This window comes from Crinia signifera, chromosome 7, assembly GCF_055691185.1.
Source record: "Crinia signifera chromosome 7, ASM5569118v1, whole genome shotgun sequence".
Taxonomy (NCBI): Eukaryota; Metazoa; Chordata; class Amphibia; order Anura; family Myobatrachidae; genus Crinia; species Crinia signifera.
In genome coordinates this window covers 104,325,195-104,338,908 of record NC_139223.1, presented here as the reverse complement: position 1 = coordinate 104,338,908, position 13,714 = coordinate 104,325,195, and the positions used below count along the sequence as shown (strand labels likewise).

Below are 13,714 nucleotides of genomic sequence, written 5' to 3'. Positions count from 1 at the left end.
GTAACTATGGGGAAGATGTATTAAGCCTTAACAAGAGATAAATTCAAGTGTGATAAGGAGAGATAAACATCCAGCCTATCAGCTCCTTACTGACTTTTTTCAAACACAGCCTGTAACATGGCAGTTAGCAGGTGATTGGCTGGACGTTTATCTCTCCTTATCACCCTTGCATTTATCTCTTGTTAAGGCTTAATACATCTGCCCCAGTATACCTTACAAACTGTTTCCATTCATATCACCCCTTTATGGTTTCAATCAATTCAAAACCTTATACAGATGAGGCCACGTACATCCTACTGTTTCTCCCACCCTAATGATCTGGAAAAAAACTAGAACACTCCCCCAGATCTCATCTAAGATATCCCCCTAACCTCCTTTCTCTTTAACAGAGATTTCATCCCAGGTTTTCTCTTTCAACTATGGGCAGAAATAGGTATCTTTAGAATGGGCCAAATGGTGTTTCAGGACAAGGTACGCACCTTTTCAGAGATACAATCCTTATGGAGCCTCCCACAATCAGAATTTTGGAAGTATCTCCAGCTCATGCATTTTATTTCCTCCACACATATAATGCCATCCATCTCGAGAGCCCTCACCAAATTCGAACAACTCTGCATCTCCCCACACACCCACACCCACATTATCTCTCAGATATACTCCTTTCTTATAGAAGACCAATTTCCCCAATCCCCTGCCTTCCAGACTTCTTGGGAAAGAGAATTACAAGATACAGTTCCTCATATTGACTGGGAAGCGATTTATCAAAACACCCACGCAAGCTCCCTTAGCCTCTCAACATTAGAAAATCTATACAAGATCTTATCCAGATCCCCACACTCCTCCACAAAATGTACCACAGCCTCTCTAACCAGTGTTGGAGATGTAACTCTGCCCCAGAAACTTTTTTACATATATGGTGACAGTGCCCATTGATCTCCCCTTTCTGGTGGGAAGTGTTTAAAATTTCTGAACACATATTGAAGGGAGCGCCCCCAAAAAGACCCAATATTCTGTATTCTGAATATGACAAATGCACCTATCAACTAGTACAAATACTCTCTACTCCGACATTTAAATAATGCAACCAAGGCAATTATACCAACCTTGTGGAGATTGCCGAGCATACCCTCGATTAAGGACTGGTTCAAGAAAATAGACCACTTTATGGATATGGATGATATCATAACCTTCGTAACAGAAAAACGTGTTCAATTCCAAACTACCTGGCTACCCTGGCTGGAATTTAAAGAAACCCTTCTTTACTCCTCCTATCTCACGTAATACCCCCAAAATATGGTAGTTTGCTATAGGCAGCACAGACATGTCCTAACAACTGCATATAGACTAACAGACATCTCACTTCACTAAAATACCCCCTACACCCCCCGTTACCCAAGTTATTTATCCCCCTCTTTCCCCACCCCTATAAAAATTAAATAGTCTTATGTACCGTCATGCTTTATTGTACTTTTGGTTCTTATCCATTAACTGTTACCACTTTTGACTTTTGTCCAAATGTATGTAAATTTGATTTACTATTCAATAAAAACAGAATACAAAAACAATGCAAACAAAGAACAGCAAATTTAAAACAAATGATAAAACACTTTTACAAGAGAGCACGAAGTCTTAACATCTCATTTAAGCCTAATGGTGCCAAGGTTTTAAGGAAAGATATCAATTTTGACTCCAACTGACGGTGTCTGTTTGCCCTGTTACCTCTCTGAATTCCCACAGGTACATGATCAATTATCTGATAAAGCAAGGTCACTAATGAATGCTGCACTTCCAAAAAGTGCCTTACTACGGGCTGGTTGCTGTGACCTTTTGTTAAAGCTCCCCAATGGCACTTTGGTGGAGCACCATGCACTCTTTAAAACTTCTTTCAGTTTTGTCCACATAATACTTGCTACATTGGCATGATATCAAGAAAATAACATACTTAGAATTGCAAGATACAAAATGCTTTATAAGGATGTCTTTACTTGTTCTCTGGCATTTAAATGAATTACCATTTAACATGTAATTACAATTAATGCAATTTGGGCATTTAAAACAGCCCCACTTGCATGGTTTAATCACCCCTATGGAGCTTTGATCCTCGGTCACATCTGCCTTGACTACGAAATACCTGAGGCATAACTTTATCCTGCAATGTTACCAGGTCACAGTCCACACATACAATGGGCCAATTCTTATTAAGGCTCCTTCTGACTATGTTGCTAATTATATTGAAATGATTAACCCAGGGAATAGATTTTTTATGTTCTTTTTTCTTACAGGGTTTTAGCAACTGATCTTTTGGCATTTTAAGGGCTTTGCTTCTTTGCTGTACTAGATCTTTAAGAGGGTACCCCCTGTCAGAAAATTTCTTGGTTAGAATGTTAAATTGTTTAGAGACTTCAACCTCGTCACTCACAATTCATATGACACATAAATATTGCGAGTATGGTAACCCAGTCTTAAGCCTGATAGGATGAAAGCCATGGTAATAGAGGATATCATAATAGTACATGGGCTTGATGTAAAGATCTATAACAAAATCCCCAGACACAAACTGAATTCTCACATCTAAAAACAGTGGCATAACAATCACTCAGCAGATCCCGCTGCAGCTTGGGGGAGCCAGTGCTGGCGGGTCGCCGAGCCATTCACACAAAGAGGTGCAGGCTGGGGGCATGTGGCAGTAGAGTCAGATGTCGCCCATGGGTACGCCTAGTGTTTCATGGGTATCCCCATGAAAATGCTGGGCATTCCGATGGGAATGCAGTCTGGCCAATTTGTGCCAGGGGCGGGTGGCTGATCTCGTATGATGTTTCCACTGACTTTTATTTGCGAGTCCAGGAGAAATGACTCCATGTTTGGCAACCATGGAATCATTTCTCAAGCAGCAGGCACATATGAGTTGATGTGTCTTCAGTCCACATACCCTCACATGGTTGTGAGGGGATCAGCAGCAAGGGGGGATTTTGATAGGGCTCTCTGGCCTCGGTAAGATGCTGCCCTCGCAGCTTACCGAGTCAGCCCCCTAGTCCCAGTGATAGAAATTAGGAATGTTGGGTGAATAGATCCAGTAAGTGTTCCATGTAGGAATACTTTCTTCTTTTTCATTTTTGACTGTAAATTTATTCCTGGGTGCAACTCCACCGAATGAACCAAGGTTATATACATATATATTGGAATAGAATAAGAAATATTAACATATGGGAATGGATCTTGAGAACTAAATATATCAATAAAAAATACATTTTTTGGCATTTTCTAAAAAGCAATAGAGAAATGATAGTGTGGGCAACCTCTCTTCATTTTTATACGCTTTAGTAATTTTACCCCTAATTTATTTTCCACTTCAATCACCTTCACAAGAAGTTTGTTGACCATTTCCTCCAGCCAGTCATTTTTTTATTGCATATATGTTAATGTTGGAGTAATGAATATCTGTCAATATTTAATTTGCAGGCTATCTTCTTGCTCTGGGACCGCTAATCTTTATTGGAATCTGCGATATCTGGCTTGATCTCTTTACAGTCAAACAGTCTTATGCCGTTAATCTATTTGCTGTTGGGGTGGTGGCCTTTGGATGCACAGGTAAGTCATATAAAATCAAGCTACATTTTCTATGGTAAAATGCAGGACTATAGAGGTTTACTGTGGTAATGTACACTATAGGGGCATGGGATATTTGGGGGCATGGTCACAGGAGGTGCCATTTTCTACCTTGTGTGGGGGGGGGGGGGGAGAATCAGTATATTACCTGGCTCCGGCAAATGGTACCCACTTCAGAAATACCTTCTTCCCATTGATATTTGGGCTCTTGTGCATTAGAAAGCAAAGTCTTTGGCACAGTGCTATAATCTTTGCTTGCAATGTATGGTGCGGTTTTTCCAAATATGTCACTGGGAAGATGGTGCAGCAGAGGAGAGACAACTTTCCAGAGTAAGATAAATATATGCTGGAGAGGGTGGCTAATTAGATAATAAGCTAAGATGTGCTTCTTGTTTTGGTTCTAATTCAGAGTCAGGTTTCGGTGTTGGCAAAGCTGACCTTACATGTATTGTTTTTCATAAATTAGGACATTGAGGAAAGTCTCACACTATTCACAAAAGCAGAAGACATATTGATTTAGTGAAAGATAAATCACTTTATAAAAGAAAAACATTCAATTAAATCGTACATATGTTACATCAAAAAACATATATAGGAGTACTATGATAGTAATCACTATATGTTGTAATGATCAAAAAACTTTTTTGCATTGTTACTTGTACTAGAGACCATTGTCATATCACTGCATACCTGCGTCATCCATATATGTTTTTGACTTTATTTGCATATACTGTTACACAGTAATTAGAAGATTAAAACTGAAATAGGCTGGAGATTATGGTGTGGTTGAGAGATGTTTTATTTGTAGTGAGTGCCAATAGATGATGGTAAACATGCTTGATTGGCAGTGTTAGACAAACCCAATGGGTGGTGTTAGACATGCCCAATAGGTGGTGCTAGGCACACCCCTTTGATGGTGCACCTCCTAATAAAATGAAGATAATGATAACTTGCCAAACTCCTCTAGTTAATCAGTCGGCAGTATTTGTTAGTAATTTATGCCAGAGAAGCAGGGGTTTATAAACTTGCAGTGATGTTTCCCTCATTAGCATGTAAGCAGACATGCAGTAGATATTAGTTGTCAGCAGCCATAGTTGAAATAGGTATACATAACATCTCAAATGCTAAACAACAGTGAAAGTAACTTGAGCCAACAGTTGCTCAGCAAGCTCACCAAATATCCCAAGGTCTGTGTCCATAGATAAAGAGAGGTGCAGGAGCTGCTGATGCAGGGCAGTGGTATTAATCCACCCTGTTGGAATGCTGAGGCACAGTCAGGGCCAGCGCCACCACTAGGCAGCTTTAGGCATTTGCCTAGGGCGCCGGCCACTAGAGGGCGCCAGCACACGCTGCCAATTGAGTTGAGGTGACTGGCGAGGAGCAAGAACTAAGCAGTGGGACAGCCGTTGCTGAGGGGAGCCGCTGCAATCAAGTCAGCCCCTAGCCAGTGCTGGCTGCGGAGGAGGCTAATAGGTAAGGCTGAGTACGGGCGAGTGAGGACTGGTGCTGGGGGAGGCGGAGGCGGGCCCAGGAGTGGTTGGGGGGCTGCTGCCGTTGTGAGTCTGGGGCGGGCTCCGTGTGAGCGCGGCTGAAGGCAGCTGCTTTGGCAGCGCACCACAGCGCAGAGAGATGCCTGCACTGCTGCGCCCAAGGAGAGGGAGTGATACGCCGGCGGCTGGGGATGAGATGCCGGCAGCTGAGGATGAGACGCCGGCAGTGGAAAGCGGGATGTGGGTAATGAAGGGTGAGACGCAGCCAGCGCTGCTATGATCAGCTTAGAGAGCGCGATATGCTGGTGCTGCTGTGCACTTGCAGGAGGAGGGTGCCGGTCGGGGTACTGCTGCTGCTGACCTCCCCCCTTTAACCAGAGCCATAGTCAGTGCCTCTGTATAAGTTATACAGGCACTGACAGAAGGTTTTATTAACTATATATATATTTTTTTATTTTTTTTTTGTGTGTATCAGTATCAGATATTAGTGGATTATTGGAGGTGGATATATGTACAGTATATTTCCCCCCTGTGGTGACTATTGTGGATGTGGGGGGCGTCGTGACGTGGGTTTGGTTTATTCAGATTACATGGGGGGGGGGGGGGGGTGCGTAGTGCTGGGGCAGTTTTGCCTAGGGCATCTACATGCCTTGCACCGGCCCTGGGCACAGTAGTACATGCCGTAGCCGGTTGTCAGACCTGCAGCTGGCCGCCAGATGCAGGGCAGCATGAAAAACAACTGGTGCTGTGGGATGGAGTACAGGCTAGCTGGAGGCTGCACAATTGCAAGACCGTGGTGCAGCGATGAGCACAAGGCCGGTACACAGACCTGTGGTGGGATTCCGATGAGGGGCACCGTAGGGAGCGCTAGTCACTTTGCTAATTCGGCAGGCTGCTAGGAAACTGAGCAGAGTTTGGAGGAAGTGATTCCGGATGTAGAAGGGGCGGATATCTACATATACCTACATACGCACACATTCATGCCAGGGTTAATTTTGTTGGGAGCCAATTAACCTACCTGTATATTTTTGGATTGTGGGAGGAAACCGGAGATCCCAGTGTAAACCCACGCAAGCACGGGGAGAATGTACAAACTCTGCACAATTATGGCCATTGTCAGTATCAAACCCATGACCTCAGCGCAGTGAGGCAGTAGTGGCAATATATAATTGCAACACATACTTACATATTGACAGTGTAACCACAAATGGACTACTGCTTTCTAACAATAGTACAGACATGACTGTGAAATGAATTAACAAAATTATTAACCGGAAAAGACAGAAGTCCTTTCATTATTTTATATTAACAGCCTACTAATCTAGTGATATTAAAATATGATATTGTTTTATGTGCCTATTTGTTTTATGTAGGTTTACTGGCCAGTGGTTTGTTTAGAATAATATATATATATATATATATATATATATATATATATATATATATATAGACAGGGCACTCAAAGAAGCTGCATAGTAACTAGAGATGTGCAGACTCAGATTCCAGAGATCCGAGCCCCCACGGATGTCATCATTCCTAGCTCGGTTCCGAGCAGCACTCTGAGATTCCCGCCTGACTCGGGTCCGTCCGCGTGGGCAGAACATCATCGCCCGGCGCCGGATTTCGCGAGACTTTAAATAGCGGCTGCCACACCCGCCATCTTCACTCCAGTCTAGTAGTGGGTTGGGAGAGTGTGTGTTGGTGCTGCTGCTGGGGCTTAAACTTGAGCTTGACCTTGAACGCAATATTTTATTCGCTGGGGCTGTCTCTCTCAGTGCTGCTGTGTACTCTGTTCTTCTCTTTGCTTAGGGTGGGATCACCCTAGCAAGGAGGAAAGTCTTACTGTGTACTTGTAGTACTACTGTCTCCTCTGTGCGGTCTACCTCTGGTGTGCTGTGCTGTAATTATTTTGTTAGCTGGGGCTGTCTCCCTCAGTGCTGCTGTGTATTCTGTTCTCCTCTCTGCTTACGGTGGGATCTTCCTAGTAAGGAGGACAGTCTAACTGTGTACTTGTAGTACTACTGTCTCCTCTGTACTGGGGCCTACCTCTGGTGCTGTGCTGTAATATTATATATATATTATATTAATAATTAATTATATTATATATATATATATATATATATATATATATATATATATATATATATATATATATATAGTCCACTGGTGCTGCCTGCACTGAATCTGCCAGTATTATTTACTCAGTTCACTGTTGCCACTGGCAGTGCTACTGTCTAAGTGTACCTACCTAGTACATACTAGGCTGCTACATATAATCAAATTAAAAAATAATACCTGTGCTGCGTGTGACTGTAAAAAATAATTCCATGCTGCTGGTGCACTGAGGTGTGCCACTGCCAAGCAGTACCTAATAATAAAATGTATTATTATAAATTCTGCTGGTGCATAATAGTCTGCTACTGGTGCTGTGTAACTACCTTTTGTGGTGGCCACTGCCAGTGCTACTGCCTACCTACCTAGTAGTTTAGTTTCTCTACCTACTAGGCTGCTATATTATTAATACTTAATTAATTTAATTATATATAGTCCACTGGTGCTGCCTGCACTGAATACTGTGAATAGAGGTTGCCAGTATTATTTACTCAGTCCACTGTTGCCACTGGCAGTGTTACTGATTAAGTGTACCTACCTAGTACAACTACATACTAGACTGCTATATATAATTTAATAAAAAAAAAAATACTTGTGCTGCTTGGGACTGTAAAAAATAATTCCATGCTGCTGGTGTACTGACGTGTTCCACTGAGTGCCAAGCAGTACCTAATAATAAAATTAATTATTATAAATTCTGCTGGTGCACATATACTAGTATTGCTGTGTATCTACCTGTCTTGTGCCTAGTACTGCCTTATCTACCTGTATGGTGCCTAGTACTGCCATATATATATATATATATATATATATATATATATATATATATATATATATATACAAAAATCTCGAAACAGTTGAAAAAATTAAAAAGAATGAAAGGGATCTGATGCTTAAAAAATAAAAAAAATTCAGGAGAGATCATTTGGAAGTCCAAACAAAAACGAGTGAGGATATCATTATATCCAATCATGCCCCTCTGGTCAATAAGACCCAAAACCATCCTAAAATGAAACAAACAAAAGGGCCCAACAAAATTAATAGAGAATTTCAGCCTCATATAACTCCATACAAAAAACGTTGAGGGTCCCACTATAGAAATCAAAATGAAGGGGAAAATTCCCGTCGTGAGGACTTCTCCTCGAACCAGCGGTCCAGTTGGCGAGGTAAACCTCACGATGGAAATAGGAGGTATGACACCACCCCTAGAAATTATACCCATCGTCAAAACAGACAATGGAACTATAGTCACAAACCATGGAGGTTTTTTCAAAATGAGGAATCTAATCAGGACCCTAGGCCGACATTTGAGTCATACAATAGGTTCAACAATGAACAAGAGGAGAATAATTATGTCTCATCCTTAACTAGGAAGCCTTTTTTAGAGAGAGGCAGAGTGAGAAGGAGGGACATTTAGAAAAAATAAAAACTAGAACATCAATTTTTAATCACAAACATGGTTAAAGAGGAGGAAAGAAAAAGAAAAAGAGAAAGAGAATAAAGAAAAAGATTAGTAATGAATCTAATGATCAGGCTGATTATATGGAAGAAAAAGGTGTAAAAATCTTTAACCTTAGCTCTTATGTTCTAAATGAAATAGAAAAAAAAGTTTTACAAAAAGGTATGAAATTCTGCCCTATGAATGACATCTATCATTTTGATGTATATGTGGACTTACAAAAATGTGTGAGAAAGCTATCTATTAAAAGATTTTTTGATAAAACTGATGATAATTCCACAGAGATAGAACCTTTTAAGAAAAAGTCCACATTCAACCCTACACATAGTAAAATGCTGCCCCCCAACCACATTGATAACCTTACAAAGGGTGAACGTGAATCACTTTTGTCCTTACAGAAAAATAAGGATATAATTATCAAGCCAGCGGATAAGGGGGGCAGCGTGGTGATTATGGACCTTGCATCATATAGGGATGAAGGTTTCCCTCGACTAAATGATGGTATTACATATAAAAAACTGAAAGGTGACCCATCCAACAATATTTTTAAAACCTATTGTGAGTTTATAAATAGATCTTTTGAGGAGGTAACCTTCAATAAGAATGTGAAAGATTTTTGATTAATGAAAACTTCTCAGTACCTGTCTATATCTTCTACCGAAGGTACACAAAATGCTGAAAAACCTCCAGGCAGGCCCATTGTGGCAGCAACGAATTCAATCACTGCCAATTTATCAGCCTACATTGATCATCAACTGCAGCCCCTAGTGATCATTGAAAAGTCAGATTTGAAAAATACCAAGGATATTCTGAATCACCTTACAGAGGTCCAATGGGGTCAGAATTTCTTTCTAATAACAGCAGATGTGTCATCTTTGTACACTATTATTACGCACCATCAGGGCATAAAGGCTGTTGAAAAAACCTTGCAGGTAATAATGTAGAGACAAACATGAGAAGTTTCATTCTAGAAGGTATCTCGTTTATCTTAGAAAATAATTATTTTAATTTTGATGGTTTATTTTATAAACAATTGGTCGGTACCGCCATGGGCACCAGGTTTGCGCCCAGCTATGCGAATCTGTTCATGTCCAGGTGGGAGGAGTCCCACGTATGGACTGGACATGGCTGGAGCGCGGACCTGGTGCATTGGTAGCGGTATATCGACGACATTTTCTTTATTTGGCGGGGAAATGAGGATGATCTCCAAAAGTTTTGTACCCACCTTAATAATAATGATGCAAACATTGTACTCACCTTTGAAATTAGCCAAAAAAGTGTTCACTTTTTGGACTTGACAATAGAGATTGTAGATGATAAAATAGAAATGTATACATTTAATAAGCCCACAGACTGCAACACGTACATACCGAAAAACAGCAATCACCTCACCACATGGCTTGACAATGTCCCAAAGGGGCAATTTACCCGTTTAAGACGGAATTGCTCCACCAAAATCAAATATACAGAACAAGCCAAGAAAATGGTAGAGGATTTTGCTGTCAAAGGGTATGACAAAAATAACTTACAGAATATAGCAGATCAAATGGGCGAGGTCGAGAGGAGTTCTCTTTTAGCAATAAAAAAAGATCCTAATCCAAAAAAGGATAAAGGAAAAAGAGACTACACCATTGCATTTAACACAGGCTACCACAAGAGGCACAGACAAGTTGAAGGAGTATTCAAAAAATATTGGAGTATTCTTTTAAAGAATGAGATTTAAAAAAAACGTTACCCACCAAACCTATGTTTATTTACAAAAGGGCACCAACGATTAAAGATAGGTTGGTGTCGAGTGCTTTACATATGGATGGCAAAAGATTTCTACCAAGAAATAAGGGCTTCTACAGGTGTGGAGACTGCAGGATGTGCAAGTCTTACAAATCTCCACTACCGAAAGTCACTAAGTTTGAAATTAATGACAGCACCGTAGAGATCAGAGACTTCATTACTTGCCACACCAATTATGTTATATATACCATCGTATGCACCTGTAACTTATCGTATATAGGGAAGACCAAACGTCAGGTGAAAATTAGGTGGGTTGAACATGTCCGTAACATTCTAAAAGGGAATATCACTCATCCGTTCTCCCTACATTTTAAGGAGAAACATCAATGTAAAACTGACGGTATTAAAATGTTTTGTGCTATAGCTTGGGTGCGAGATAATTGGGGAACCAAAAACAGAGATATCAGGTTAGCTCAGACCGATATGAGATATATCTTCGATCTCAAAACATTGGCCCCCTCTGGGCTCAATGTTGATTTTGAATTAAGGTGGTTTTTGTAATTTTGCTTTTGTTTTATATTGTATTTTAATATTTGTTTTATATTCATGTTTATATGGTTTGTTAAACTAGATGACATACGCCCGAACTGTGCAGCCTATTAATCATATGGCTGCACAGTAGAAATATCGCTAAAAGCGGAGTTAATATATTCAGGAACTTCCGCTTTCTGGCGTGAATACGGAGGGCCACCTTATCAATATGTATTGTACCCCATTATATTTTAAATTATATAAAGAGGGCAGAATCGCCAGTATCAAAAATGGCCGCCGCAATATGTGCACATTACACAGGCACATTGAACATGAACCGCTTAAGGCGGAAGTGACGCACTGCCGAACTTCCGGTTTCGGCGGCAATAAATAGACGGAAGCAGAAGCCAGCGTTCTGCCGGCTTTCTGTTTACACGTGGAGGGAGCTGTGGAAACAGTCCCCCACGAGGAATATCATTCAGAGGACCTGCTGCTACTGGTATGTTCTGCCTACTCATTACAACATGTTTAGCGCACTTTTATTATGCTAGTCTTATTTAAGACTTAAAAAAGTTTTATAGTTAATGTTCTTTTATAGACACACATCTTGATAAAGGCACCGCAGTGTGCAGAAACACGTCGATCTAAGTGTCTATCTTATTCAGAGGTGCTATACCAGTACCATACAGCATTGAAGTGTCCACACTTTACCCGGGTTACATTTAGTGTGTGATATTATTGCTGTGAGGATTGTGAGTTTGCATGTATTTTATTGGAATTAAAGGTTTTATTTGGAAAATACATATTGTTGGAGTTTGTACCTGGAAAAAGATACCTTTATAGGAGTCATCATACCTGTTATATGCAAGCATACATGTAAGCTTTTGTCCATATACACGAGTGAGGTGACCTTCTAAAAAGACCTTTGGGGACCTTCTGGAAACCCTGGGAGCACCTTTCCTATCCATTTCCCCACACGCTTTGGAGGAAGAACTCCTTATAATATTGTTTTATTACAACATCTTTGTCATTCCATTCTTGTTTTACATATCCATATCTGGGATTTGGAAAGAAAAAAGTTTGGAGACCACATTGGAACACTTATAGCGCAAGGATACGGACTTTTGTTTTTGTCTACTGCCGTATATCTACCTGTCTGGTGCCTAGTACTGCCGTATCTACCGCTGCAGTGCCACTCTTACATGAGCCACTTGTGTGGCTTAGCATAGTTATCCAGCTACCTCGGTGCAACCTTTTGCCCTAAAAACAATATTGTGAGGTGTGAGGTGTTCAGAATATAAATGAGTGGAAATTAATGTTATTGAGGTTAATATAGCCTTGGACCTTAGTCATGGTGCAGTCCATCATAACAATCCCCAAGTAGAGAATGACTGATTCTACCCCTGTGTCAGAGTATATATAGGCACATAATTGACATAATACTGTCAAATGCACCTGTGCAACTATCCACCAGCGTGACATAAATCGATGCCCAAATCGATCTATCATCTTCCTCACTTCTCAGTGATATTGCTGTAAGTAGAATAGCTATGTTATAATAATGAAATAATAAAGCTTAGACCTGAAAACTGGCATGAAATAATCCAACATTGTGCTAGTATAGAGCTGACCATTTCCAGGTATGTGTTCCACCGGTCATGTGACTGTATGGACGCCATGGAGTAAATGGCGCTAATAACGTGCTTCCTCTACCGGGTGTGCATTTTTTTTGCCGGTCGTATGACCAGATGTCATCATCTCCTTTATCATCCTTTAGGTTTAATCTGTGTTCCACACTCAAAAAAGAACTTCCTTGTTCCTGTATACATATCCCGATCACATGATCAGTAATCCAGCCAATCCGCTCTCACAGTTTAGGTAATGAGACTATATTCACTATCAAACTGATCTATAAACTATAAAGTCCATAATATCAGTGCCCACACATAACCAACTCCGGTGGTCCTGCAGTCATACACCATTCTACATATCGCAATATTGTTTTTCATAAAAAACACACTAGCTAACATATAACATATGTATATCTCTATCCAACAGGACAAGTGACATCCATAGGAAAGATTCCCACAAATATGCAGAAAGGTCATAAACATGAAATAAAAAGCAAGAAAAAACATGGTGCAACCAAGCAAAGACTGTACACTCAGAGAAAGCTTTGGAGACCCAAAGTTTCATTAAGGCCCTTGGGAGCCAAGGTCCCCAACATAAAAATCCACCTACTCTCCCGTTGTAGGAGGGTCTTATTCTAAACAGGTGTTAATTGGTTAGTAAGATGCCTCCTTTGAGGAGGCAATAGAAATAAGACCCTCCTACAATGGGAGAGTAGGTGGATTTTTATGTTGGAGACCTTGGCCTATGACCTATGACATACCTTCCAATATCCGAGGGTCAGAAATAGATACAAAATCAGATAGGACGTGGTCACGGGAAAATATAGTTTCCAGGTAGAGTTTCCTGTAATTACAGGTGCTGGGTTGGCATTACTTACTGCGATATAATTAATTAAAAATTCACCGCTCCCTGCCACTGATGCTCACCTGACAGCTCCCGCCACAGAGTTGCTGCAGCAGTCTCTGATGTCTGTAAAGCACATGCACCGGGCATCTCTACCAAACAGTGGAGCAGCCCCTGAGTGCGGGAGCATGTGGTCTTTGAGGGACCCCTTTACAATCCTGTAGGTCTCTTCTCCTGGAACCTATGGTCTCCCTCAGTGATAGTCATTCACTGAGGTGCATTGGCCAGGACAAAGATTTCTCAGTAGATT

The 13,714-nt window shown here is 40.8% G+C and overlaps 1 protein-coding gene across 6 annotated transcripts in view; it reads left to right on the top strand.

The window, feature by feature from the left end:
• Window positions 1-13,714, top strand: part of SLC29A4 (solute carrier family 29 member 4) — a 243,524-nt gene that overhangs the window by 123,466 nt on the left and 106,344 nt on the right. For all 6 annotated transcript variants that reach the window (XM_083153582.1, XM_083153583.1, XM_083153580.1 and 3 more), the window contains one exon: window positions 3,460-3,588. In XM_083153582.1, the coding sequence (XP_083009708.1) occupies window positions 3,460-3,588 (129 nt within the window). The remainder of the gene's footprint in view (window positions 1-3,459; window positions 3,589-13,714) is intronic.